This window comes from Nasonia vitripennis, chromosome 2 (assembly GCF_009193385.2).
Source record: "Nasonia vitripennis strain AsymCx chromosome 2, Nvit_psr_1.1, whole genome shotgun sequence".
NCBI classification, from domain to species: domain Eukaryota; kingdom Metazoa; phylum Arthropoda; class Insecta; order Hymenoptera; family Pteromalidae; genus Nasonia; species Nasonia vitripennis.
The window spans coordinates 17,541,565-17,566,962 of record NC_045758.1 but is presented as its reverse complement, the minus strand read 5'-3'; the positions used below and the strand labels follow the sequence as shown (position 1 = coordinate 17,566,962).

General features: G+C 41.1%; 4 protein-coding genes and 1 long non-coding RNA gene across 7 annotated transcripts; 1 reads left to right on the top strand and 4 right to left on the bottom strand.

The window, feature by feature from the left end:
- Positions 1-6: 6 nt before the first annotated feature.
- LOC116416103 (glutamic acid-rich protein-like) lies at positions 7-3,446 on the top strand. Its single transcript, XM_031922790.2, has 8 exons — positions 7-551; positions 619-660; positions 727-768; positions 855-896; positions 978-1,116; positions 1,201-1,375; positions 1,445-2,635; positions 3,257-3,446. Exons 1-7 carry the CDS (start codon positions 28-30, stop codon positions 1,978-1,980), a joined length of 1,500 nt encoding a protein of 499 aa, XP_031778650.1. The 5' UTR covers positions 7-27; the 3' UTR covers positions 1,981-2,635; positions 3,257-3,446.
- Positions 3,447-3,839: 393 nt separating this feature from the next.
- LOC103315449 lies at positions 3,840-10,346 on the bottom strand. 2 transcript variants are annotated; one of them, XM_031922901.1, is made up of 11 exons: positions 10,298-10,346; positions 10,176-10,233; positions 9,304-10,096; positions 6,276-6,966; positions 6,148-6,202; positions 6,049-6,081; positions 5,837-5,975; positions 4,962-5,136; positions 4,445-4,870; positions 4,117-4,359; positions 3,840-4,016 (listed from the first exon to the last, which is right to left on the bottom strand). In XM_031922901.1, exons 7-10 carry the CDS (start codon positions 5,960-5,962, stop codon positions 4,121-4,123), a joined length of 966 nt encoding a protein of 321 aa, XP_031778761.1. In that variant the 5' UTR covers positions 5,963-5,975; positions 6,049-6,081; positions 6,148-6,202; positions 6,276-6,966; positions 9,304-10,096; positions 10,176-10,233; positions 10,298-10,346; the 3' UTR covers positions 3,840-4,016; positions 4,117-4,120. The 2 variants fall into 2 exon arrangements, 1 of the variants encoding a protein (XP_031778761.1); XR_004344620.1 differs by lacking the exons at positions 3,840-4,016; positions 4,117-4,359; positions 4,445-4,870 and having other exon boundaries at positions 5,025-5,136; positions 5,785-5,975.
- A 216-nt stretch (positions 10,347-10,562) lies between these two features.
- LOC116738512 (eukaryotic translation initiation factor 4 gamma-like) lies at positions 10,563-11,273 on the bottom strand. Its single transcript, XM_032597276.1, has one exon. It carries the CDS (start codon positions 11,271-11,273, stop codon positions 10,563-10,565), a length of 711 nt encoding a protein of 236 aa, XP_032453167.1.
- A 284-nt stretch (positions 11,274-11,557) lies between these two features.
- Positions 11,558-13,701, bottom strand: LOC116416110. Its single transcript, XM_031922903.1, has 4 exons — positions 12,449-13,701; positions 12,326-12,367; positions 12,198-12,239; positions 11,558-12,114 (listed from the first exon to the last, which is right to left on the bottom strand). The coding sequence occupies exons 1-4, from the start codon at positions 12,997-12,999 to the stop codon at positions 11,904-11,906; spliced, it is 846 nt and encodes a 281-aa protein (XP_031778763.1). The 5' UTR covers positions 13,000-13,701; the 3' UTR covers positions 11,558-11,903.
- A 322-nt stretch (positions 13,702-14,023) lies between these two features.
- LOC107981397 lies at positions 14,024-16,198 on the bottom strand. 2 transcript variants are annotated; one of them, XR_001729404.3, is made up of 4 exons: positions 15,823-16,198; positions 15,579-15,687; positions 14,950-15,071; positions 14,024-14,338 (listed from the first exon to the last, which is right to left on the bottom strand). It is a non-coding gene; the product is annotated as an uncharacterized LOC107981397 (long non-coding RNA). The 2 variants fall into 2 exon arrangements; XR_004226634.1 differs by having other exon boundaries at positions 15,579-15,684; positions 15,823-16,186.
- Positions 16,199-25,398: the final 9,200 nt, after the last annotated feature.

The following is a 25,398-nucleotide window of genomic DNA, read 5'->3' as shown; positions in this document are numbered from 1 at the left end:
TTATCGTTTTTTCGATTCTTTACTAGAATGGCTGACAAAAAAAAGAAGAATGTTGGAGCGCTTTCAACTGAAACCACAGCAGCCAAGCTGACGAACAAGATGTCTTCGTTCTCCGTGTCTACAGGTACCTTGGGAAGAAGTGCTTTTTCTACTGAAAAAGCTAATCTCTCTCAACCGCTGATGAAACAACAGCAGCAGCCCGGAAAGTCTCTGCAGCAGCCCCGAAAGTCTTTGCAGCAACCACCATCGCAACAAAAGCCGCTGCAGCAACCATCGGACATAAAGAAGCGAAAGCCCCTTCAGCAGCTACAGCAGCAGCAACAGATACCGCAGGGAAAACCGTCGCAGCAAGATCAGCGAAGACCACCACCGCAGAAGAAACCGCAGCAGCAGCATGAACCGCCCCGGAAAACACTGCAACCTCAATTGCATCAGAAAACTGTGCACAATCAGCAACCACTATCGCAGCGGAAATCGCAGCAGCCGGATATGGTACCACCACGAGCACAGCGCAATGATGTGCTGAATGAATCAGCACGGCAGACTTTGGAGTGCGTTTTATGATGAAATATTTGGTATTGAAAAATTCATTTCACTCATTTAATTGTATAATCGCAGCTCCATCAACAGAAGACTAGCAGCCGTCGAAGGAACGCAACGGTATCATATTTATTATTTGCATTATATATTTCTATAAACAAAATTAATTTATACTTACGTTTATAGCGGGATCGGAGAGACGCTGAAGCAGCTTAAGGATGTGACAAGGTATGCTACAAATTATATCATCAATCAAACATGTAATCAACATAATTTTTCATCTACATAGATTGTATTAATATTTTCATTTTCAGTTCAATCGATGAGAGGCAGAAGAAGACGGAACGAAAAGTGACGTACGTGTCGACCATTTTATTCTAATATGTATTGAGTAATATTTTTTAATTAATCAAAATTAATTATTGATTATTTTCTAGAGAGATTTATAACATCCTAAAAAATTTGATGGCCGCGCAATCTTCTGCAGCGAGAACTCGTCCAGAATTTTTGCCATTCAAAACAACGGCTGACATTGTTGCCTTCGATCATCTCGATGATGATCAGTTTGATGCTCTTGTAAGTATTTGCATCCACTTTTATAAAGACGCTTGATGGTATGGTATTTTAATAACTATTCATTAATTAATTCAATCGGTTTAGGTCCATTACTTGAGATACCTTGGAGGTGCGAATGAAACTGACGCTGCTGCGATTTATTTCAAAGCCTGCTTCAAGTTTGGCGAGGATTTGTTCCGGCATGTGACTTGGCATGGATCCAAGTCTGACAACCAGATTTTGGCGTTGAAAGATACGCGTTTCGCTTTAGCTTGCACTGGTATGTATATTTTAATTTATTGTTTTTTGTCGATGGTTGAATTAATTTAAACCTTTTCTTTTAACGCAGAGGCTATGCCCATCATAAAGGAGATCCTCAGGAAGCCGAACAAAGTAGAAATTGCGACTGCGATGACGAAGGCTTTGAAGAGCTCCAAGGAAGCCTATCGTCGTGAACGCAAGAGAGTTGCACCACCGGCCGAACAAACGCCTCCCGTCAGGAGGCAACGCCAAAATTATCCGCCGCAGAACAACGCGGCGGAAAATTCGGACGCCGAGAACGACGCACTCTTTGAGGGCGAACAGCAGCCGAACGATAAAGACCAGCGCATCGAGCCGTTCGACGATACACAGGTCATCGAGGAAATAGTAGGCGAAGAAGGTGAAAGAGTAGAAGAAGGAGAAACAGAAGGAGAAGGAGAAGAAGGTGAAGAAGTTGACGAAGAAGTAGCTGAAGAAGAAGCTGAAGAAGATGAAGACTACGAGCAAGAGGAAGAAGAAGGAGAACTGGAGGAGCAGAAATCGTACGTGGGCGACTCCAATTCACAGTCGATCAACTTTAACCAGTTGGATTTTGAATTACCGGAGGATGAGTTCCCGGAATGAGCTAAGTCACCCGCTTATTTATTGATGCATTTATTTATTTAATTCATGTAATTTCTTTGCAGCTTAGTAGAAAAATATAGATCAGTTTTGCTCTTTGTTTTTAGTTTCTTCAAGTAGTTTCTTTTAAATAAATGATCTGTATTTTTTTATCTAAACGCTCACTTACATTTTCTTTTCATTGGTAATTTTCGTTTACTATTAATTTTTTCTTTTGTATTAGTTTTTTTATTGTTTGTAGTTAGTGTTAAAAATGTAAGAGAGCGTTGGAGGGGCTATTAACAGTGGTTGAGCCTCACAGAAGGGGGCGGCGGTAGGGCCCCCTTCACTCCCCCCCCCCCCCAAAAAAAAAATTAATGCATTTTTTGTCCAAGGTAACTGTAACGATGACATGGTACAAGAGCGATGACGACGACCTCAACAAAGCTTACTTGCGGTTCCCCAGCTACGGAAGTTTGCTCATCAGGTCCTCTTATTTTATTAACTTTCATTCTTTTTTTATTTCATCGATAACTTTATTAATTGTTTTTATCATTTTCTCTTTTGGAGGTCATCACTTTTTCCGGATCAGCAACAGCAGCACGCAGATGTATTTATGAAAAAGTAGCAGCCATCAGTTGACTCACTCAAGAAACAAGAACTGTACTCATAATTTTAGGTATAAATTTATTTCATCATAATGATACTCTCTTAATTGTAATGACTTTCATCAGCACTTTGTATTATTACTACTATTGTATTATTCTCTAGAATTTACTGATGTAAATCATTCCGATCAAGACAAAGTATTTAACAATCATACTTATAAATTACACTCATTAAATGTAAAGCCGGGTGTGCCTGTTCAGATGAACAGGTACACAGAATGATATTTAATTATAAATATTAATGCACTTTCTTCTCTACTCACTTTTGTGGTCCTGATACCACCAAGTTTCAGTGCTATAATTAGAAATTTATTCTAATGACAGTTATAGTAATCATCTTTCCAGAGAGCAATCTTTTCAGTGTCATTAAAATAATTTTTTACGCAAAGAGCTGAAACTTGGCATCAGCACCATAAAAGTGACCAGAAAAGAATCCAACTTGATATTTACCATTAAATATTATGTTATGTACAAGTTCACCTTAACAGCTTCACTCGGCTCTTCAGAGAATTACTGTAATTTATAGGAATCATTTCCAAATAGTCTCTCTTCATCATACTGGGCTCATAATATAATAAATAATATTAATTTTTTAATCATTATTTTCAATATTTTCTTTTTTTATGTTAAAGCAAGAGGACTAGGAGCATCAGCACCCGACAGCTGCAGAGAGCAACGAGGCTTTGCACAACAGCAGGAACATCAAATCAAAAAAGTTTATGTCTATATGTTTTTTTATTTTCATTGTATTTTGTATTTACATTGTATTATGTATTTTCTCTATTTTATTTATATTCTATTAATAAAATAATTCAAAACAAAGATTTAAAAAATTCATTTTTATGCCCGCAAAATGCCACCAAAACCGACAGCAATATGCCGACACATTCGCAGCACGCGTGCTGCCGGAAAAATTTTAAAAATTATTTCATCGTCATAATGTGCGCACATCCGCAGCACGCATGCTGCTCGTGCCGCGCACGACCGCCGTCACAGAAACCGAGCACATGCTGAGCATATGCCGAGCAATTGCGGAGGTACCTGGCAAGCACGCGTGCTCCACGATTTTGGCGCTATGCTAGCACTGTGCCGACGCAATTTTATCTGGGGGGGCGGGGCGGAAGCGTTATGCCAGCATGCCGCTTTTGCGCGATTAAATATATATATATATATAAATTTGTATATATTTAAAAAGGCAAATAATAAAATACAATATTACATTTTGAAAATGTATTTATTTCAAAAATAAACGTAAAGCTTTACAAAGCATCTATAATAATCAATAAATAAGTGACTTAGCACCACGTATGAGATCAGATATATCCGCAGAGATGTCCATCGGAATAGGCATATGTGCATCAGAATGAAGACTGCTGAATGGCTCCTAGCTTACTGCAACACAAAATTAATAAAAAATTATGACGTAAGTTTATTGTAGGAAAAAATATATGAATTTGAAAATTAGTAAAATAAATAAATAAAAGGAATTTACCGTATCAATTTTCTTCGATGCCATATACTCCTCTATTTTCTTCATATCCTTGATATATGAGCTGCGTATTTTCAAACTCGTCAATTGTGAGTCCCTCGACGACGATAGTGTCGCTGTCCTCAAACAGATTTTCTTTATTTGCCTGCTCGGGAACAATTGCCTCATCATACTCGTTAGCTTCCCCGTAGATTGTAGACTGCAAATCCGGTGCGGCCAGAACTCGTAAAACTGTTACATTGTACGCTAAAACAAATCATACAAATCGAGCCATATTAATTAAATGAATTAAAGTACAATTGTAGAAAATATTTAAAATTTGTATATATACCGTTGGGTCCATTTTCCAATTGTTCTTGGACTCCAAGCTCTTCTGTAGCTTCTTCAAATTCTTCACCATCAAATGGTTCTAATGGTTCTCCAGATTCTTCATTATCATCTGCCTCTGTAGGTTCTTCAGGATCCTCAAAAGCAGATGGTTCTACAGAATCTTCATCGACTAGATCCTGCTCTTTGGGCAGCTCGGTTTCTACATCAGAGTCAAGAAGATGCTCATATATATTTTCATGATTTGGGACGACTCTTGCCCTCTTATTTTGTGGCTGCTGGATGTTGTCGACTTGCAAATTATCGGTGCGAGCGCGCTTAGCCTTTCTTCGGCGATAATCTTCTTTCAGCGACTTCAAAGCCTTAGTCATGGCTGTGGCGAAGTTTGAGTTAGTAGGCTTATCGAAATTTTTACTGTCCGACATTGCGCCTGAAACAATTAATTTGAATATAAAAATATCCAATTAAAGTTATTAATAATTTTTCCAGTTTATTATAATAATAATTAATAATGTACATACTTCCACAAGCTGTAGCAAACCGCGTGTCCTTGAGAGCCGTCAGTGTCTTGGTTTTTGAACCAAGCCAAGTTACATTTTTGGGCAGGTCATCATCCTCAATTTTGAAGCTTTTCTTAAAATAAAGTGCAGCAGCATCATCATGGTTAGCACCTCCAATGTGTTGCAGATAAAAGACCTAAAAAATAAACGAATGTGTATATAACGAAAAATGATATTGTTGAAGACTGTTGAAGTCTCTTAGGAACTACAGGACTATTATCATGTCTCCAGCAGGGAGCAGTTCCCAGATATACGAGATTTTGGAAGTTCAAAGTTAAAAAAAGGTTTTTCTAATAACTTTCTTCTGCTGAAAACGTGATAATGGTTGTGTAACCCCTGAGACATCGTATAATGATGCCTTAAAAGTTTCATTACTATTCAGAAAGCAGGAGGTCTGAAAAGCCTCCAAGCAGACACGGAGCGAGGGGATTTTTCCCACTTTGTTGCTTTCTGCCTTCTAAAACTTTATACACACAGTTTTCACAGAATTTATTCTGAGGGCTGGTCTACTTAGTTTTGAGTCTCAGAAACTAACCAAATGAGAAAGAGACCATTTTTCGAACTAAAAATATTTACATTTTGCATTATATAAAAACAGGTGAATTCTTGAGACTCAAAACTTGGCACAGCAGCCCTCAGAATGAATTCTGTGAAAACTGTGTGTATTTGGAGGCTTTTCAGAAAGCCCTAGGTGCGCATAGGTGAAAATATGTCCTCGAAGCGTGCTTGCTCTGCAGCTTGGCACACTTCTCGCTTTCTGAACGAACAATAAAGAAATGTTAACAATATGATGTTGAAGTCTTGCAGGGTCTTCACAGTAATCATCAAGGCCTTACAACTTCTTGATATTCATCTTCAGAGACGTTATTGAAATCTAGTAGATCTTGAGTGTTCTTGAATGGCAAACACTTCGGAAGATCCTTTATCGTCAGTTTCTTCTTATAGATCAGCTGCTTTAGCATTCTGTAGCATTCTCTGAAAATTAAATAATAAATTATTATTTTGGTAATTACTGCTATAAAGCATAATAAAGAAAAATTGTACTCACGCAGTCCTTTCGTCCACTCTTTTTAAGATTTCCCTACAATATTCATCAGCATGTTAACGATAAATCTTTTTTAACTTTGCAAATGTATTAAAATCTTACCCATGGTTTTTCAAAATGTCTTTCACAACAGCAAGATCAGAAGGGGATTGAGATCCTAAAATGCAAAAAAAGGAATGAATTAATTAACTCATGATCAATTTAGATAAAAAAAAATTCAAATGTCTTACCTGATTGAGTCAAAGTTGCTCCTGGTTATGGGTGTTGACCAGGTGTGATTGTTTTTTCTGGTGTGTGTGGTTGTGTTCGTGGGAGTTCTGGTGTGAGTAGTTGTTCTGGTGTGAGTGTTTTTTCTTGTATGTGTGGTTTTGTTCGTGGGAATTTTGGTGTAAATGTTTCATTTTGTTTGACTTGCATTGAGCATGATTGATTTGTGGGTTGGGCAAGTGGTTTTTGTTGGTTGCGTGGTTGTTGTTGTGTGAGTGGTTGTTGTTGTGCGAGTGGTTTTCGTTGTGTGAGTGATTGTTGTTGTCTGAGTGGTTGTTGTGTGAGTGTTTGTTGTTGTGTGAGTGGTTGTTGTTGTGTGAGTGGTTGTTGTTGTGTGAGTGGTTTTTGTGTTAGTGAATTTCTTAGAATACCTGGTTTGGTGTGTGATTTCCCAATATTATTTGTTTGAATGATCTTGCTGGGCCTTTTAGGTGTGAATGTTGCTTGGATGTTTGATTGTTGTGTAAATGTCTGCTTCGTGGCAACTGCTGATGATGAAGTGAGTGCACTCATCGACCTGTAGACGTTCTTGGAGGCCTCGGAGTGGTGCAGTGTATTAGCTGCATTCTGGATCGACATCATCTTCTGCATCATCCGTGCATTAGCCACATTGGCAGGAATTACACCAGCTTCTTTAAACTGCTCCTTTGACATCTATAATTTATACATAAAAATTTGTGTATTTTTGCATGTACAATTTGAAATATTAAAAATAAAATAATAAAAGTATTAAATATATTAACTAACTTAAATTACAATTTATACGTGATTTAATATTTTAAACTTTAAACGAGGATAATAGCCTAGCACAACAAAGTATCCTGATTGCATATCTACTGTAGGCTGATTCTGCCAATATGGCATTCTAAAACATTTATTATCGACCTCTTCTAAGCTAACTAATATATCATCTGAAGATAAACGAGAACAGAGAAATACATCAACTGTTGAAGAGGAACAAGGAAGATCAAAAAAATTTTCAATTGTCAAAAACCGCTTAACAAGAAGATAACATTCATTCTGTAATTGGATTATATTTTGAATTATGTAGATAGCCCCATTTCTAAGAATGATAGTACTATCTGGTTTGGAAATAGATAAAGAGTAGCTTCCCTGAACAACTTTCCTATACTGTGAATAATTTAAATTTTCAAATGGAGGTTCTGGGCCTAGTGAATGTGCACCAATAAATTTAATAGAATTTTTGTCACGTTGTTTATGAACATTTACCTGACAATTTTCTGCTCGTCTATTGGCAATTTGTTGAAGAGGTTGGTTAGGCTTTCTGCATAACTTCCTGAAATAGGACATATTATTCTCATATGGAAAAGCAGAATAAGAATCCAACGAGCCAAAAGATCTAACGTCGTCTGCTATATGTAAAAGAGCATGAACATTGTAAGATAAAAATTCGATTCCGTAAATCTCAGAAGCTGACTCGATAAATAATTTAATGCAATTTTCAGCATAGTCAATTGATTCTATTGTCGACAGAGGATTTACAAGAATTCTGATTGCTACATGAAGCAGAAGAAAGTGCTTGTAAAGAGCATCAGAATTCAGAAGACCATAAAATATGACAGGACCACTATACAAGAGAATCTGTCTATGTTCGGTAGCTTTGAACTTGCCATGTTTTGAAACATTGACTGGCTTCCTAGCAAAATCATCTGGACAGTACTCTTTAACCTTTTCTAATCTATTAGCTAAAACTTGAACCTCAGCAGACGACAGTTTTGCTGACTTAGAAAATTTTCCATCAATTAATCCTTGAAATATTTTCTCCATTACACTTGGACAAACCAAGTGCATGTAATCAAACACTGTGCTTGACATCTGATTGATGGGAAGCACACCAATAGGGCATTCTAGTCCTTTGTGATGAAGAATATCGACTCTTGATAAATACTCCTCTTCAGTGCGAGCCACAAAAACTGTACCTTCATACACCATCACTCCTGCACGTAAACACCAACCTCTAATCCAACACCTAGAGCAAGGGGCAGTGTAATTGTGTCCACGATGATCTAATGCAAAAGCACGAGCAGGTCCATCTGCGATTAGACATCTAAAATCAACAACTTTAACCGAACCACAAAATTCTAATCCATCCTCAAAAAGAACGAGTAATTCATCTACACTTGGCTTGAAAAATTCTTTGGCACTTGATGGTTTGCCTGAACCTCTATATATGCCCACCACTTCAGCAGCACTTCCTGGGATGTTGGGAATTCGAATTTGGATTGGCCACATCACAATTTTACTGTTTTTATCTAGAGATGCACCATTGGTGTTGAGGTCAACTTGAAGAATATCAGGAATCAGTTTCAAATCAGTAGCTTGGAGAATTCGAAATAACGTATGTTGTAGGAGCTGAAACAACTGGAGTTTTTAATACAGATCTAGGATCTACATGAATGGTTGAAAAACATTCATGAGACCGGATGACTTGAAGAACAGCTTTCACTTGAACATGCGTCATGTATGTGCTGGTGAATGCTTCTGCAAGTCTACTTTCAAAATCTTCTAAATTTTCCTGATAAGAATTATTGGATTCATCAGAGGACGATGACGCTAAATCCAAAACCTCATCAGCAGAGTCCGTTGCATGCACACTATAATGATCATTGTCACACACATTTTTACACATTTGCACATCATCATCACTCACAGAGTACCTATCACTATTAGCACTTTCTGCAGAAAAGCTTATTGATGACTTAACGATATCCTGAGGTACACTAACAATCTGATTCGCGTCCAAAGACTTTTCTAGAGTTTTGTTGAAATAATGTATCCTACGAGCTCTATAAGCCGGACTGCATTCGTCCAGGGGTTTACGAGAGCGAAATGACCTAATCTTATACATAATTTATACCAAAAGATTTTATACAATCTAAAAGATTGAGCTAAGTTGATTCTTTCTAACCTAAAAACTAACAGCCCTAACATTAACTGTAAATCTCGCCTTATTATTTGTTGATACTTAACTTTTGCTGTTCTTGCGGATGATCCTGGTCCAAATCTGCTCTGAAAAAACCTCTGGGAAGCTTCGTCAGCGGATGCAAGATGATCAAATATCCTCAGCTCGAATGAACAGCAACTCGATCGACACAGCTCAGTTTCAAGAATTCTCCGGAAAAGAGGCAAAATCCGGTCGCACATAATTCGGAGAACCACCGGCATCACTAGCACAACAACGGCATAACAACGGCACACACGATAGCACAGAGACAGCATCTCGTGCTCCGAAAAATTTTCGACCCTTCCGCGAACAACAACGCCAGGACGACACAGCGACGGCACGCTATGCAGTCGCTGCGCCCCGATAACATGATGTCGGCCGTATGACGGCACTGAGACTGCACGGAATGGGCCACACGTAACGTCCACCCAGAAAACATCGCAAGGCAAAATGCAAGCAATTTGAAGGCAACATGACGTCGCGCACGCCGCGCACGAGCGGGCAAACTACCCCGGCTTTTTGACGTCAAGTTGCGGTCAAATTGCCGAGCGCGCGGATCGCGGCGCTGTACGCCGCGCAAAATGCCGGCGTGCACGCCGTCATATTGCAGGCATATTGCGGTTATTTTGACAGCGCGGATGCGCATTCGGCGAGCGTTCCTAACCTACAAATCTACAAATAAAGGCGCGCAAATTCAAAAATCTACAAATTTATTTATTTTTTAATTTTATTAGAACATTCAAACATTTTTTTTAAATACAACAAGTATAAAATTATTTGCCAATGGACATCAGGTTATTGAAGTAGTAAACAGCAAACCTGTAAAACAAATAATGAATAAATATAATATTAAAATTGTTATTATAATATATAATTAATATATTCAATAAACATTTACCTGATGTATAGATTAACTAGTACGAAAGTGGGCTGCGGATGGATTGCAAAAGGAAATCCTGAAATAAATCAAAGAAATTATATTAATTTTTTATTTGGGGGGTGGTTGGAAAGGGCCCCGACCTCGCCCTTCCCTGTGAGGCTCATCTCTTTCTTAGCCCCTCCAGCGCTCTCTTACAGTTTTATGAAAAAACTTTAAATAAATATACAAATGTAATATAAAAATAATGGTAAAAACTGTAAAAAAGCGCTACTGCATTTACCTGAAACAGAAAATATTTAATGTATAAATAAATAAATAAATACCACAGATACAGCAAATGGTATACATTAATTATATAAAATAGAAACAATGAATAATAAAATTAATCATTTGCTGTATCTGTGTTCAAAGTGAAATATTGAAGGGCACCGTTTGGTGCAATAGTGCACACGATTTTTTCGTCTGTTCGTTGTCGTAAATCTCCTGTATTTCGTATTTGTCATAGAGTCCGTTGCTGTTTTCCGTCAAATTTATGTCGCTGTTTTCGTCTGTCGGGTTTTCGTCGCAGTATTCGTTGTCGTCTCTGTCCCTGGGTATTCCGGTGTCGTATTCGTGTCCATCTTCATCTACAAACTGTTCCTCAGTGGAGTCATCAGCGGTTGGCTCAAGATGATTCCCTCTGTCGTAGGAATTGGCAGCAGCCCTCGCATTCTCTTCGGCGGCAGCCCTCTCATATTCGGCAGCAAGCCTCGCCTCCTCTTCGGCAGCAGCCCTCTCATCTTCGGCAACAAGCCTCGCCTCCTCTCGAGCAGCACGCTTAGCCTCCTCTTCGGCAGCAACCCTCGCCTCTCGAGCAGCACGTCGAGCCTTCTCTCGAGCAGCACGTCGGGCCTCCTCTTCGGCAGCACGTCGGGCCTCCTCTTGAGCAGCGCGCTTGGCCTCCTCTTCGGCAGCAAGCCTCGTCTCTCGAGCAGCACGTCTGGCCTTCTTTTCGGCAGCAAGCCTCGCTTCTTCTTCAGCCCTTGTGTCTTCTTCATCCGTGGACTCAGAAGGTAGCGTCGCGGTCTCATCGTCATCGTCCAAACGAATTTTTTTTTGGACCTTATTGTCCTTCATGCCTTGATCTTCAGCCTGTCTTTTATCTATCTACCGAAGCAGATTTCATTTAACTTCACCCTGTGACACTGTTTACCTGAACAGCCAGAGGCGCATTACCAGTTTGCGCGTCTGGCTGTTCAGGTAAACAGTGTCACAGGGTTAAGTTAAATAAAATCTGCTACGGTAGATAGTTTTGTAATAGGTTTTATAATAACTGTAAAATTTTAGAGACCTCAATCTATAAAAGAAAATTAATTTCACTAGTCAAGAACCTTTTAGAATTCATACATTGACAGGTTTTTTCAATTCTTTTGTTGGATAGAGGTCTTTAAAATTGTACAGTTATTATAAAAAGTATTGCTAAACTTTCTGTCGAAGCAGATTTCATTTAACTCTACCCTGGGTCACTGTTTACCTATATAGCCAGACGCGCAGTACCACTTGGCGGGTATGTCTTTGCAGGTAAAGTATGACACAGAGTAGAGTTAAATGAAATCTGCTACGGTAGATAGTTTTGTAATAGGTTTTATAATAACTGTAAAATTTTAGAGACCTCAATCTATAAAAGAAAATTAATTTCACTAGTCAAGAACCTTTTAGAATTCATACATTGACAGGCTTTTTCAATTCTTTTTTGGATAGAGGTCTCTAAAATTGTACAGTTATTATAAAAAGTATTGCAAAACTATCTAAATTATTATAATCAATAAAATGACTTACAAAAGCATTGTAGTCGTCTTCCGACGCATCATCGAAGAAAAGAAGATCTTCTTTTGTCGAGAACGGAAGAAATGCCGGACGATCTTTTCTAACCATGCTCTTCTTCTTCGTCTCTCGTTTCGTCATTGTATAGATTTTGCTGTAAAATGAAATATTAGGTTAATACCATTTAAAATACCAAGTACTACTCATTTTAAATAATTTTAAAAAAGAATTACTTACGTTGCAAGTTCTTCGAGGTTTTGTAGCCTTGTATCGAACAACCTATAAATTAATAAAGAAACAGTTAATAGGAAATTCAAATTAAAATACAAGTAATTATCATAATTTACAGTAAAAATAACACATACGTCATTTTTTCCTCAATTCTGAGAAGCGCGTCGTAGATTAAGCTATGTGGAAGAAATGGATTAGTAATTTAGAATACAAGGAATGCACGAAAATTATAGATAAAATGGAGCAAGATAATTTACTTTTTCTCTGGAGCTGCAAGCTGGGCTGAAGCTGAAGATACTGATGGTCCTGAAGCAAGTGGAAGGGATGATTTTCTTGTCGGAATAAATTCAGAACCATCTACTGCACCAACTACATCTGAAACAAAACGTCGATGAAATTGCTGTACGTGTGATGGATTGTGTGTCTGTGTCGAGAGTTCTTGTAATGTTGTTTGTGTGCGTTGTACGTTCTGTGTTTGTGCAACGTTTGGTAGCTGTTGTTTGTGTGTTTGTAGATAATTTAGTGATTGTTTCGTGACTGTATGCGGTGTTCGGTTGTATGTTGTAGGTGTCTTCTGTGGTGGTGTTTGTGATTGGGTTGCTGTGTATGGATGGTTGTCGGGTTTTTGTGCAGGTGTTTTGTGTGCCCTAGAATCAGAGCGAGGCAGTGGTCGTGGAGGCAGCTGCTGATTTCCACTCTGCTTCCTTGAGCTGCTGGTGGAAAAAGATTTCAGCGAAGCCATTTTCCGCATCAGATTTTGGTCTGCAATGCGAGGATCCAGTGCTCCTTGATTTTTGTTGAGACTCATCTAAGTAATTAAATTACAATAATTAATACAGTTAAAATTAAGAGACAATGATTGCAATAATCTTACTACTACTAATAATATTAGTAATCTGAAAAAATATTAAATAAGAAAAATTGATATAAATACTAAAAGAAATTAAACTAAGCGAGTGTTTCATGCGAAGACCACAAACTAACTACGATATGAAAATCACGAACTACATCTTTTGTCGGAAGTTCTGCCCAGTATGGCATTCTAAAACATTTAGCTACCACCTTATCAAGCTTAACGAGAGAAATTTGAGAAGATAACTGCGAACACAGTATATGACCAATTGATGTAGAAGCACGAGGACTCTCAAAAAAATTTTCGATTACTTCAAAAGGCTTTACTAATAAGTAACAATCATCATTTTCCATTTTAATAACATTTTGCACAATACAAATTGATCTGTTTTCTAAAATAATAACTTTTTATAACAACTGTACAATTTTACTGACCTCTATCCAAGAAAGAATTGAAAAATCTTGTCAGTGTATGAATTCTAAAAGGTTCTTGACTAGTGAAATTAATTTTCTTTTTTAGATTGAGGTCTCTAAACTTCTACAGTTATTATAAAACCTATTACAAAACTATCTACCGTAGCAGATTTCATTTAACTCTACTCTGTGTCATACTTTACCTGTAAAGACACACCCGCAAACTGGTATGCGCGTCTGGCTATATAGGTAAACAGTGCTACAGGATAGAGTTAAATGATATCTGCATCGACAGATAGTTTTGCAATACTTTTTATAATAACTGTACAATTTTAGAGACCTCTATCCAAAAAAGAATTGAAACAGCATGTCGAGCAAATTGAACAGCAACAGCATGACCAGTGAAATTAATTTTCTTTTTTAGTTTGAGGTCTCTAAAATTGTATAGTTACTATAAAAAACACTACAAAGCTATTTGTCTCAGCAAACTTGACTTAACAAATTTTGTTCAACACATACCTGCTAGATAGCAATCCAGTTGAGAGTCCTCCAAGATGATGTTATTGGAAAGTGCGATGGATGGTCAGCTTCTTAAATCTGCTCTCCGTTTGTGAACCTGCAACTACAAATATATTGTAAACAAAAACTGTAAATTTATACGATGGGAATCTATGGCAAATAAAAAGGAAATGTTGAGAGTCGTCCAGTTGATGTTGCTGGAGACTGATGAACTGTCAGCTTTTCACTCGCAGCTGATAAGGCTGGGCTTTCCTGTACAGCCGCCTGGACAGCCTCCTTCTAGCCGCAGATGTACGCAGGCGAGGTGGGCGCGATGTACAGCTTTTCCAGGAATTGCCTCTCAACTTATCAACGATTGGGTTCTGAGGAGCAAGTTTGTTTATTACAAATTGGTATTTTTGTTAAAACATAATATTACACTTACTACACTTGACAATTGAACAAACAAGATTGCAATGCAAGATAGATAATTATTGATGATCAATAATTGTCGCTCGAGAAAATTTCTAAGCTCTTCACGCACAAGTCGCTAAAGCAAGAATGAACGACAATTCTCGGTAATTTAAACAGGAGATAAAACATAAGAAAATCGCGCGCATACGGCGCAGTCGCGCGCATGTCCAGCGGCGCGAATTTTGAATCTCTTAAATTCAAAATGATAATAAAAAACTTTTGGAAAAATTCTAATATTAAATATTATAACCTAGTGGATATAAAAATGTCTTAGAATGTAGAAATACATGTATTACCAGCTAACTAATAACCTCTGCTTATTTCTATAAAAAATATTACTTGATTGTACATATTGCGAGTAAGATTGTTTTATAGATAATAGCAGATACAATGCAGTTAACTTGTGACTGCAATATTCATACATTCTAGTAGAATGGATATACGAAAGTATAGCAGCTGGTTACTCGTTACCTATCAATAATTTTCAAATAATACTTATCGAGTAAAAGTTTTGACATACACTGCTTCTTCATCTCGTTCAAATCATAAGTGGCCTTCTATGCTGTTGCTACCCTCGATGATAACTTCTGCTTTTCCAGTGACTACATGAAGGTGATCCAACGTAGTTTAATTGATTTCCCTCTAGAAAACACAATTTCAAATATATCAGCTGTGTAACAAAATCTAACGAAACTATTTTCATGTCCACAAAATTATCGCACTTTGTCTTTTTACACTATTAACTCTTTCGAATATTTCATGCAAAAGCTAAATACGATAACTTTCTGAATATCTACATCAATTACAATATAGAAATGTCGCAGCATAAATTAAAAGTTACTTATCTAATTGAGGCTGCTGGTCGTCGTTTGAATGTTCATCAAACTTGTTCGTCTTCTTCATCTTCAGCTGAGAAGTGATAATGAGTGTCAGTATAAATGACGACATTGATTTTCTTCTTCTTTTTGTTTCTCAAACTATGTAAAATCAGCATCCTAAGTAAGGGGGACGCAATGGCACTCATGTAAAACTCTACATTACTTAGACAATGTAGAAAAATCGATACCCAAAGAGGAAGTTTTCACATGATTGCAGGAATGTAAGCCAACATTTTCTTGAAGACCAAGATATTTGTCTGCTGCACCATACATTTTATTTTTTCCAAAAAGCTGCTTCCTATGGTCAGCCTCTTCCCACCGCATGTTCATGGCTTTGTTGGCCGATGTTCAATTACTGCTACAACTTTGTACTGACCCTGCTAAATAAACAAATTACTTGAAGTAAACAATTTTATAGAATAATTCAAATGCAATGTCCTAACAATCAATCTCTGTTTTAATTTTGATTAAATATGACTGAGATTGATTGTGAGGTTAGGTCAAAGTATACATACTCATGGTTATGTTTTTGAAGACTCCGAACTGCACAAAACTCATGAGAACTACTGCACTAGAGTTAATAACTGCACTACACACATAGTTTTCGTTTTATAACTCTTGTAAATATGTTTATTTAAACTTCTACTGCTGCTCCAATTTGTACTACTGCGCGGTGCTAGAGTAAACGTAGACTGCTGCAGAAGACACATCTCCAAATATGATGGCGTCTGCTTTGCATCCTTGCTCCGAAACGGGATATTGTATTAAAAAAATTACTTAATTTCTGAACAACAAAATGCATTGCAACATCATCGCTGTTTTTGATAAGTTGCATTGCAAACAAACAGCGCAGTGTACTGAAAAATTGCAGGCAAATTGTCACTTCAACATGTCCCGCAATTTGTTGGCACGCGTGCTGACAATTTGCCTGCTTACAGTGCGCCTGACAAAAGCTGACCGCAAAATGACGGCAATATGACGGCAAACGCGCCGAGCAACGGTTGCGCTGATATTGCTCAGCATGCGATGTTTTCTGGGCAGGTACCCCTGCTCCAGGACACGGAAATGACGGCATTGTGCTGAGCACAATGACGGCACGCGGTGCAAGCATCGTGCCGGCACTTAAATTCGCTTAATTAAGCGGGCCGCTCGTGCCGGCATTGTGACGTCCTCAAGACCCACCCAGATAACAGCGTGCTCTGAAAATGCTGAAAACGTGCCGGCACGAAATGGGCACGCATGACGGTCCACTTGCATCCGCACATGAAAGTCATATGACGAGCATATGACCGAGCATTTTGCTTGCTTCCGTGGTGGATCTGTCCAGCACGGGTGCCGATAAAATGCGAGCATAATGCCGTTCGTATGCAGGCATTTTGCGCGCATGTTCCCGATTTCGTGGACGCGTATTTTTCGCACGGCACGGCATGCTCCTCGTATGCAGGCATATGGCCGGCGGGGAGCGATTTTATCGCATATAAAAATTAGTTAGAACGCATAACTAAGCATCTACATCATAAATAATTAATAAATTTTGTTATATAGTATAAAAAAAATTTTATGTAAGAAAAAAAAATCTGCCGGGTGTAGGGCTGGAACTCACGATCTTTGGATCAGAAGTCCGAAGCTCTAGCCTCTGAGCCACAACTCTTCTTACAATTTGATGCACAATTGCACCTAATAATTATCGCTAATAATTAGAATTATGTAATAAAATAATGTTTAAATGTAATTCGGTTTGGAGAGAATAAAAAAAGTAATAAATGACAGCAACTGGACGGCACAGTGACAGCACGACGTGCGGCACGTCAAGAGGATGTGTTACATTAATCAAATTTTAATTGTGAAAATAGTAATTTTCAAACTGATGTACGTTTGAGCAATCATCTATCATAGGGTACAACTCGTAATTAAATCATTTTGATAGTACACAGCGCCCTGAAGCTGTTTTTTCCATAGACAATTATCGGTCTCGGGACTTAGCCGAATTTTAAAAGATGCGCACGCGTGTCGTCCAAATGCCCCGTATATGATGCACCTGTGCCGCACGCATGCAGCACGCATGCCAGCACCTAGCTTCTTCAAGTGTCTGCACGCGTGCTCCTGGAATGCCATCGAAAAGCGGGCACGAGTGCCGAAATCATGCAGCACGCGCGTGCCGCCAACGTGCTGTCTCGCGTGTTGGTTCAAATTTTCGCGCGGAGCACGGTAATCCATCAAAATGACAGCACTGTGCGAGCACGCGTGTCGAGGCACGCATGCTCACGAATTGCTCAACGCATGCAGCGCGCGGTGCTGTCATAATGCTGGCACATTGCCGGCATGCAAACGTTCGAAAAATCGGCCATGGATCGGCATTTTGTGTCGCCAATGTGCCAACATTTCGTGTCGTCATATTGACAGCACTCGTGCTGAGCACGCGTGCTCGCACTATGCCGCCAACGTGCCGTCCAGCGTGGCGGGAAAAAAATTTTAAAGATTTTTGTCCACGCATGTCGGCACATTGCCTGCACATCGACAGCACGCGTGACGAGCACGCATGCCCGAAAAATGCCCAGCACGTGATGTTATTGGGGGTGCTCTGAAAATGCTGAAAACGTGCCGGCACGAAATGGGCACGCATGACGGTCCACTTGCATCCGCACATGAAAGTCATATGACGAGCATATGACCGAGCATTTTGCTTGCTTCCGTGGTGGATCTGTCCAGCACGGGTGCCGATAAAATGCGAGCATAATGCCGTTCGTATGCAGGCATTTTGCGCGCATGTTCCCGATTTCGTGGACGCGTATTTTTCGCACGGCACGGCATGCTCCTCGTATGCAGGCATATGGCCGGCGGGGAGCGATTTTATCGCATATAAAAATTAGTTAGAACGCATAACTAAGCATCTACATCATAAATAATTAATAAATTTTGTTATATAGTATAAAAAAAATTTTATGTAAGAAAAAAAAATCTGCCGGGTGTAGGGCTGGAACTCACGATCTTTGGATCAGAAGTCCGAAGCTCTAGCCTCTGAGCCACAACTCTTCTTACAATTTGATGCACAATTGCACCTAATAATCATCGCTAATAATTAGAATTATGTAATAAAATAATGTTTAAATGTAATTCGGTTTGGAGAGAATAAAAAAAGTAATAAATGTATGCTCTTTACTAATTAAAGTCCATAATTATTAATAATGCAACATTCTGAGCACGCGGCACGCGTGCTGTCGCTGTGCAGTCTCTGTGCCGTCGCGTACAGACGCCCTAGGACGCATGTCGAGACAGCAACTGGACGGCACAGTGACAGCACGACGTGCGGCACGTCAAGAGGATGTGTTACATTAATCAAATTTTAATTGTGAAAATAGTAATTTTTAAACTGATGTACGTTTGAGCAATCATCTATCATAGGGTACAACTCGTAATTAAATCATTTTGATAGTACACAGCGCCCTGAAGCTGTTTTTTCCATAGACAATTATCGGTCTCGGGACTTAGCCGAATTTTAAAAGATGCGCACGCGTGTCGTCCAAATGCCCCGTATATGATGCACCTGTGCCGCACGCATGCAGCACGCATGCCAGCACCTAGCTTCTTCAAGTGTCTGCACGCGTGCTCCTGGAATGCCATCGAAAAGCGGGCACGAGTGCCGAAATCATGCAGCACGCGCGTGCCGCCAACGTGCTGTCTCGCGTGTTGGTTCAAATTTTCGCGCGGAGCACGGTAATCCATCAAAATGACAGCACTGTGCGAGCACGCGTGTCGAGGCACGCATGCTCACGAATTGCTCAACGCATGCAGCGCGCGGTGCTGTCATAATGCTGGCACATTGCCGGCATGCAAACGTTCGAAAAATCGGCCATGGATCGGCATTTTGTGTCGCCAATGTGCCAACATTTCGTGTCGTCATATTGACAGCACTCGTGCTGAGCACGCGTGCTCGCACTATGCCGCCAACGTGCCGTCCAGCGTGGCGGGAAAAAAATTTTAAAGATTTTTGTCCACGCATGTCGGCACATTGCCTGCACATCGACAGCACGCGTGACGAGCACGCATGCCCGAAAAATGCCCAGCACGTGATGTTATTGGGGGTGCTCTGAAAATGCTGAAAACGTGCCGGCACGAAATGGGCACGCATGACGGTCCACTTGCATCCGCACATGAAAGTCATATGACGAGCATATGACCGAGCATTTTGCTTGCTTCCGTGGTGGATCTGTCCAGCACGGGTGCCGATAAAATGCGAGCATAATGCCGTTCGTATGCAGGCATTTTGCGCGCATGTTCCCGATTTCGTGGACGCGTATTTTTCGCACGGCACGGCATGCTCCTCGTATGCAGGCATATGGCCGGCGGGGAGCGATTTTATCGCATATAAAAATTAGTTAGAACGCATAACTAAGCATCTACATCATAAATAATTAATAAATTTTGTTATATAGTATAAAAAAAATTTTATGTAAGAAAAAAAAATCTGCCGGGTGTAGGGCTGGAACTCACGATCTTTGGATCAGAAGTCCGAAGCTCTAGCCTCTGAGCCACAACTCTTCTTACAATTTGATGCACAATTGCACCTAATAATCATCGCTAATAATTAGAATTATGTAATAAAATAATGTTTAAATGTAATTCGGTTTGGAGAGAATAAAAAAAGTAATAAATGTATGCTCTTTACTAATTAAAGTCCATAATTATTAATAATGCAACATTCTGAGCACGCGGCAATTCCCCCAATAACATCACGTGCTGGGCATTTTTCGGGCATGCGTGCTCGTCACGCGTGCTGTCGATGTGCAGGCAATGTGCCGACATGCGTGGACAAAAATCTTTAAAATTTTTTTCCCGCCACGCTGGACGGCACGTTGGCGGCATAGTGCGAGCACGCGTGCTCAGCACGAGTGCTGTCAATATGACGACACGAAATGTTGGCACATTGGCGACACAAAATGCCGATCCATGGCCGATTTTTCGAACGTTTGCATGCCGGCAATGTGCCAGCATTATGACAGCACCGCGCGCTGCATGCGTTGAGCAATTCGTGAGCATGCGTGCCTCGACACGCGTGCTCGCACAGTGCTGTCATTTTGATGGATTACCGTGCTCCGCGCGAAAATTTGAACCAACACGCGAGACAGCACGTTGGCGGCACGCGCGTGCTGCATGATTTCGGCACTCGTGCCCGCTTTTCGATGGCATTCCAGGAGCACGCGTGCAGACACTTGAAGAAGCTAGGTGCTGGCATGCGTGCTGCATGCGTGCGGCACAGGTGCATCATATACGGGGCATTTGGACGACACGCGTGCGCATCTTTTAAAATTCGGCTAAGTCCCGAGACCGATAATTGTCTATGGAAAAAACAGCTTCAGGGCGCTGTGTACTATCAAAATGATTTAATTACGAGTTGTACCCTATGATAGATGATTGCTCAAACGTACATCAGTTTGAAAATTACTATTTTCACAATTAAAATTTGATTAATGTAACACATCCTCTTGACGTGCCGCACGTCGTGCTGTCACTGTGCCGTCCAGTTGCTGTCATTTATTACTTTTTTTATTCTCTCCAAACCGAATTACATTTAAACATTATTTTATTACATAATTCTAATTATTAGCGATAATTATTAGGTGCAATTGTGCATCAAATTGTAAGAAGAGTTGTGGCTCAGAGGCTAGAGCTTCGGACTTCTGATCCAAAGATCGTGAGTTCCAGCCCTACACCCGGCAGATTTTTTTTTCTTACATAAAATTTTTTTTATACTATATAACAAAATTTATTAATTATTTATGATGTAGATGCTTAGTTATGCGTTCTAACTAATTTTTATATGCGATAAAATCGCTCCCCGCCGGCCATATGCCTGCATACGAGGAGCATGCCGTGCCGTGCGAAAAATACGCGTCCACGAAATCGGGAACATGCGCGCAAAATGCCTGCATACGAACGGCATTATGCTCGCATTTTATCGGCACCCGTGCTGGACAGATCCACCACGGAAGCAAGCAAAATGCTCGGTCATATGCTCGTCATATGACTTTCATGTGCGGATGCAAGTGGACCGTCATGCGTGCCCATTTCGTGCCGGCACGTTTTCAGCATTTTCAGAGCACGCTGTTATCTGGGTCCCCAATAACATCACGTGCTGGGCATTTTTGGGGCATGCGTGCTCGTCACGCGTGCTGTCGATGTGCAGGCAATGTGCCGACATGCGTGGACAAAAATCTTTAAAATTTGTTTCCCGCCACGCTGGACGGCACGTTGGCGGCATAGTGCGAGCACGCGTGCTCAGCACGAGTGCTGTCAATATGACGACACGAAATGTTGGCACATTGGCGACACAAAATGCCGATCCATGGCCGATTTTTCGAACGTTTGCATGCCGGCAATGTGTCAGCATTATGACAGCACCGCGCGCTGCATGCGTTGAGCAATTCGTGAGCATGCGTGCCTCGACACGCGTGCTCGCACAGTGCTGTCATTTTGATGGATTACCGTGCTCCGCGCGAAAATTTGAACCAACACGCGAGACAGCACGTTGGCGGCACGCGCGTGCTGCATGATTTCGGCACTCGTGCCCGCTTTTCGATGGCATTCCAGGAGCACGCGTGCAGACACTTGAAGAAGCTAGGTGCTGGCATGCGTGCTGCATGCGTGCGGCACAGGTGCATCATATACGGGGCATTTGGACGACACGCGTGCGCATCTTTTAAAATTCGGCTAAGTCCCGAGACCGATAATTGTCTATGGAAAAAACAGCTTCAGGGCGCTGTGTACTATCAAAATGATTTAATTACGAGTTGTACCCTATGATAGATGATTGCTCAAACGTACATCAGTTTAAAAATTACTATTTTCACAATTAAAATTTGATTAATGTAACACATCCTCTTGACGTGCCGCACGTCGTGCTGTCACTGTGCCGTCCAGTTGCTGTCTCGACATGCGTCCTAGGGCGTCTGTACGCGACGGCACAGAGACTGCACAGCGACAGCACGCGTGCCGCGTGCTCAGAATGTTGCATTATTAATAATTATGGACTTTAATTAGTAAAGAGCATACATTTATTACTTTTTTTATTCTCTCCAAACCGAATTACATTTAAACATTATTTTATTACATAATTCTAATTATTAGCGATGATTATTAGGTGCAATTGTGCATCAAATTGTAAGAAGAGTTGTGGCTCAGAGGCTAGAGCTTCGGACTTCTGATCCAAAGATCGTGAGTTCCAGCCCTACACCCGGCAGATTTTTTTTTCTTACATAAAATTTTTTTTATACTATATAACAAAATTTATTAATTATTTATGATGTAGATGCTTAGTTATGCGTTCTAACTAATTTTTATATGCGATAAAATCGCTCCCCGCCGGCCATATGCCTGCATACGAGGAGCATGCCGTGCCGTGCGAAAAATACGCGTCCACGAAATCGGGAACATGCGCGCAAAATGCCTGCATACGAACGGCATTATGCTCGCATTTTATCGGCACCCGTGCTGGACAGATCCACCACGGAAGCAAGCAAAATGCTCGGTCATATGCTCGTCATATGACTTTCATGTGCGGATGCAAGTGGACCGTCATGCGTGCCCATTTCGTGCCGGCACGTTTTCAGCATTTTCAGAGCACGCTGTTATCTGGGTCCCCCAATAACATCACGTGCTGGGCATTTTTCGGGCATGCGTGCTCGTCACGCGTGCTGTCGATGTGCAGGCAATGTGCCGACATGCGTGGACAAAAATCTTTAAAATTTTTTTCCCGCCACGCTGGACGGCACGTTGGCGGCATAGTGCGAGCACGCGTGCTCAGCACGAGTGCTGTCAATATGACGACACGAAATGTTGGCACATTGGCGACACAAAATGCCGATCCATGGCCGATTTTTCAAACGTTTGCATGCCGGCAATGTGCCAGCATTATGACAGCACCGCGCGCTGCATGCGTTGAGCAATTCGTGAGCATGCGTGCCTCGACACGCGTGCTCGCACAGTGCTGTCATTTTGATGGATTACCGTGCTCCGCGCGAAAATTTGAACCAACACGCGAGACAGCACGTTGGCGGCACGCGCGTGCTGCATGATTTCGGCACTCGTGCCCGCTTTTCGATGGCATTCCAGGAGCACGCGTGCAGACACTTGAAGAAGCTAGGTGCTGGCATGCGTGCTGCATGCGTGCGGCACAGGTGCATCATATACGGGGCATTTGGACGACACGCGTGCGCATCTTTTAAAATTCGGCTAAGTCCCGAGACCGATAATTGTCTATGGAAAAAACAGCTTCAGGGCGCTGTGTACTATCAAAATGATTTAATTACGAGTTGTACCCTATGATAGATGATTGCTCAAACGTACATCAGTTTAAAAATTACTATTTTCACAATTAAAATTTGATTAATGTAACACATCCTCTTGACGTGCCGCACGTCGTGCTGTCACTGTGCCGTCCAGTTGCTGTCATTTATTACTTTTTTTATTCTCTCCAAACCGAATTACATTTAAACATTATTTTATTACATAATTCTAATTATTAGCGATAATTATTAGGTGCAATTGTGCATCAAATTGTAAGAAGAGTTGTGGCTCAGAGGCTAGAGCTTCGGACTTCTGATCCAAAGATCGTGAGTTCCAGCCCTACACCCGGCAGATTTTTTTTTCTTACATAAAATTTTTTTTATACTATATAACAAAATTTATTAATTATTTATGATGTAGATGCTTAGTTATGCGTTCTAACTAATTTTTATATGCGATAAAATCGCTCCCCGCCGGCCATATGCCTGCATACGAGGAGCATGCCGTGCCGTGCGAAAAATACGCGTCCACGAAATCGGGAACATGCGCGCAAAATGCCTGCATACGAACGGCATTATGCTCGCATTTTATCGGCACCCGTGCTGGACAGATCCACCACGGAAGCAAGCAAAATGCTCGGTCATATGCTCGTCATATGACTTTCATGTGCGGATGCAAGTGGACCGTCATGCGTGCCCATTTCGTGCCGGCACGTTTTCAGCATTTTCAGAGCACGCTGTTATCTGGGTCCCCAATAACATCACGTGCTGGGCATTTTTGGGGCATGCGTGCTCGTCACGCGTGCTGTCGATGTGCAGGCAATGTGCCGACATGCGTGGACAAAAATCTTTAAAATTTGTTTCCCGCCACGCTGGACGGCACGTTGGCGGCATAGTGCGAGCACGCGTGCTCAGCACGAGTGCTGTCAATATGACGACACGAAATGTTGGCACATTGGCGACACAAAATGCCGATCCATGGCCGATTTTTCGAACGTTTGCATGCCGGCAATGTGTCAGCATTATGACAGCACCGCGCGCTGCATGCGTTGAGCAATTCGTGAGCATGCGTGCCTCGACACGCGTGCTCGCACAGTGCTGTCATTTTGATGGATTACCGTGCTCCGCGCGAAAATTTGAACCAACACGCGAGACAGCACGTTGGCGGCACGCGCGTGCTGCATGATTTCCCAGATAACAGCGTTAAAAGCACGATGCCGCCAAATTGACTGCATGCACTCGCCACAATGTCCGCATAAGGCTTGCACGCATGCAGCATTTCAGAGCACGCTTGCAGTCACAATGCTCTTCACATGCTCGTCATATGACTGGTTTCTGCACAGGTACCTGGCAGTCACGCGTGACGGCCTTTTGGAGCACGCTGGACGGTCCTGTGACCACACTGTGACCGCATAATGTTATCTGGGAATTTTCGACAATTTTTTTTCCTGTCATTCGGGAAGTCATAATGTTGACATTTTGGCGGCACAGCGTGCCAGCACGCGTGCTCACATTGCGACGGCACGAAACTTTGTCAGAATGACGTCCATGAGTGCCGACTGTATGACACCGGCACGAACGAAGGCAAAATGTCGGCATTTTGCGGTCACGCCGTGTTGGCACTCATGGCAGCATTATGAAGACATTTTGAGGAGCTACCTGACGGCATTGTGCCGTCGACCCGTGTTCAAAATTTATTCACATTTGGCGCTCCCAGAGTGCTAGCAGAATGCCTGCTGGGAGTGCTTCTTGCCATGACAGCATTCTGTCGGAACGAAATTCCCGCAGAATACTGCCTTTGTTGGCTGC

Bases quoted from the DNA above. Each gene is read 5' to 3' on its own strand.
- LOC116416103 (XM_031922790.2), top strand. From the start codon at position 28: ATGGCTGACAAAAAAAAGAAGAATGTTGGAGCGCTTTCAACTGAAACC. The intron at 897-977 runs GTACGTGTCGAC...ATTATTTTCTAG, and splicing joins AAGACGGAACGAAAAGTGAC to AGAGATTTATAACATCCTAA. The intron at 1,117-1,200 runs GTAAGTATTTGC...CAATCGGTTTAG, and splicing joins ATGATCAGTTTGATGCTCTT to GTCCATTACTTGAGATACCT.
- LOC103315449 (XM_031922901.1), bottom strand. From the start codon at position 5,962: ATGCTAAAGCAGCTGATCTATAAGAAGAAACTGACGATAAAGGATCTT. The intron at 5,137-5,836 runs GTAAGGCCTTGA...TTTATTTTTTAG, and splicing joins AAGATGAATATCAAGAAGTT to GTCTTTTATCTGCAACACAT. The intron at 4,360-4,444 runs GTATATATACAA...GATTTGTTTTAG, and splicing joins ATTGGAAAATGGACCCAACG to CGTACAATGTAACAGTTTTA.
- LOC116738512 (XM_032597276.1), bottom strand. From the start codon at position 11,273: ATGAAGGACAATAAGGTCCAAAAAAAAATTCGTTTGGACGATGACGAT.
- LOC116416110 (XM_031922903.1), bottom strand. From the start codon at position 12,999: ATGAGTCTCAACAAAAATCAAGGAGCACTGGATCCTCGCATTGCAGAC. The intron at 12,240-12,325 runs GTATGTGTTATT...ATTAATTTATAG, and splicing joins AGAATTGAGGAAAAAATGAC to GTTGTTCGATACAAGGCTAC. The intron at 12,115-12,197 runs GTAAGTAATTCT...TTCATTTTACAG, and splicing joins AACCTCGAAGAACTTGCAAC to CAAAATCTATACAATGACGA.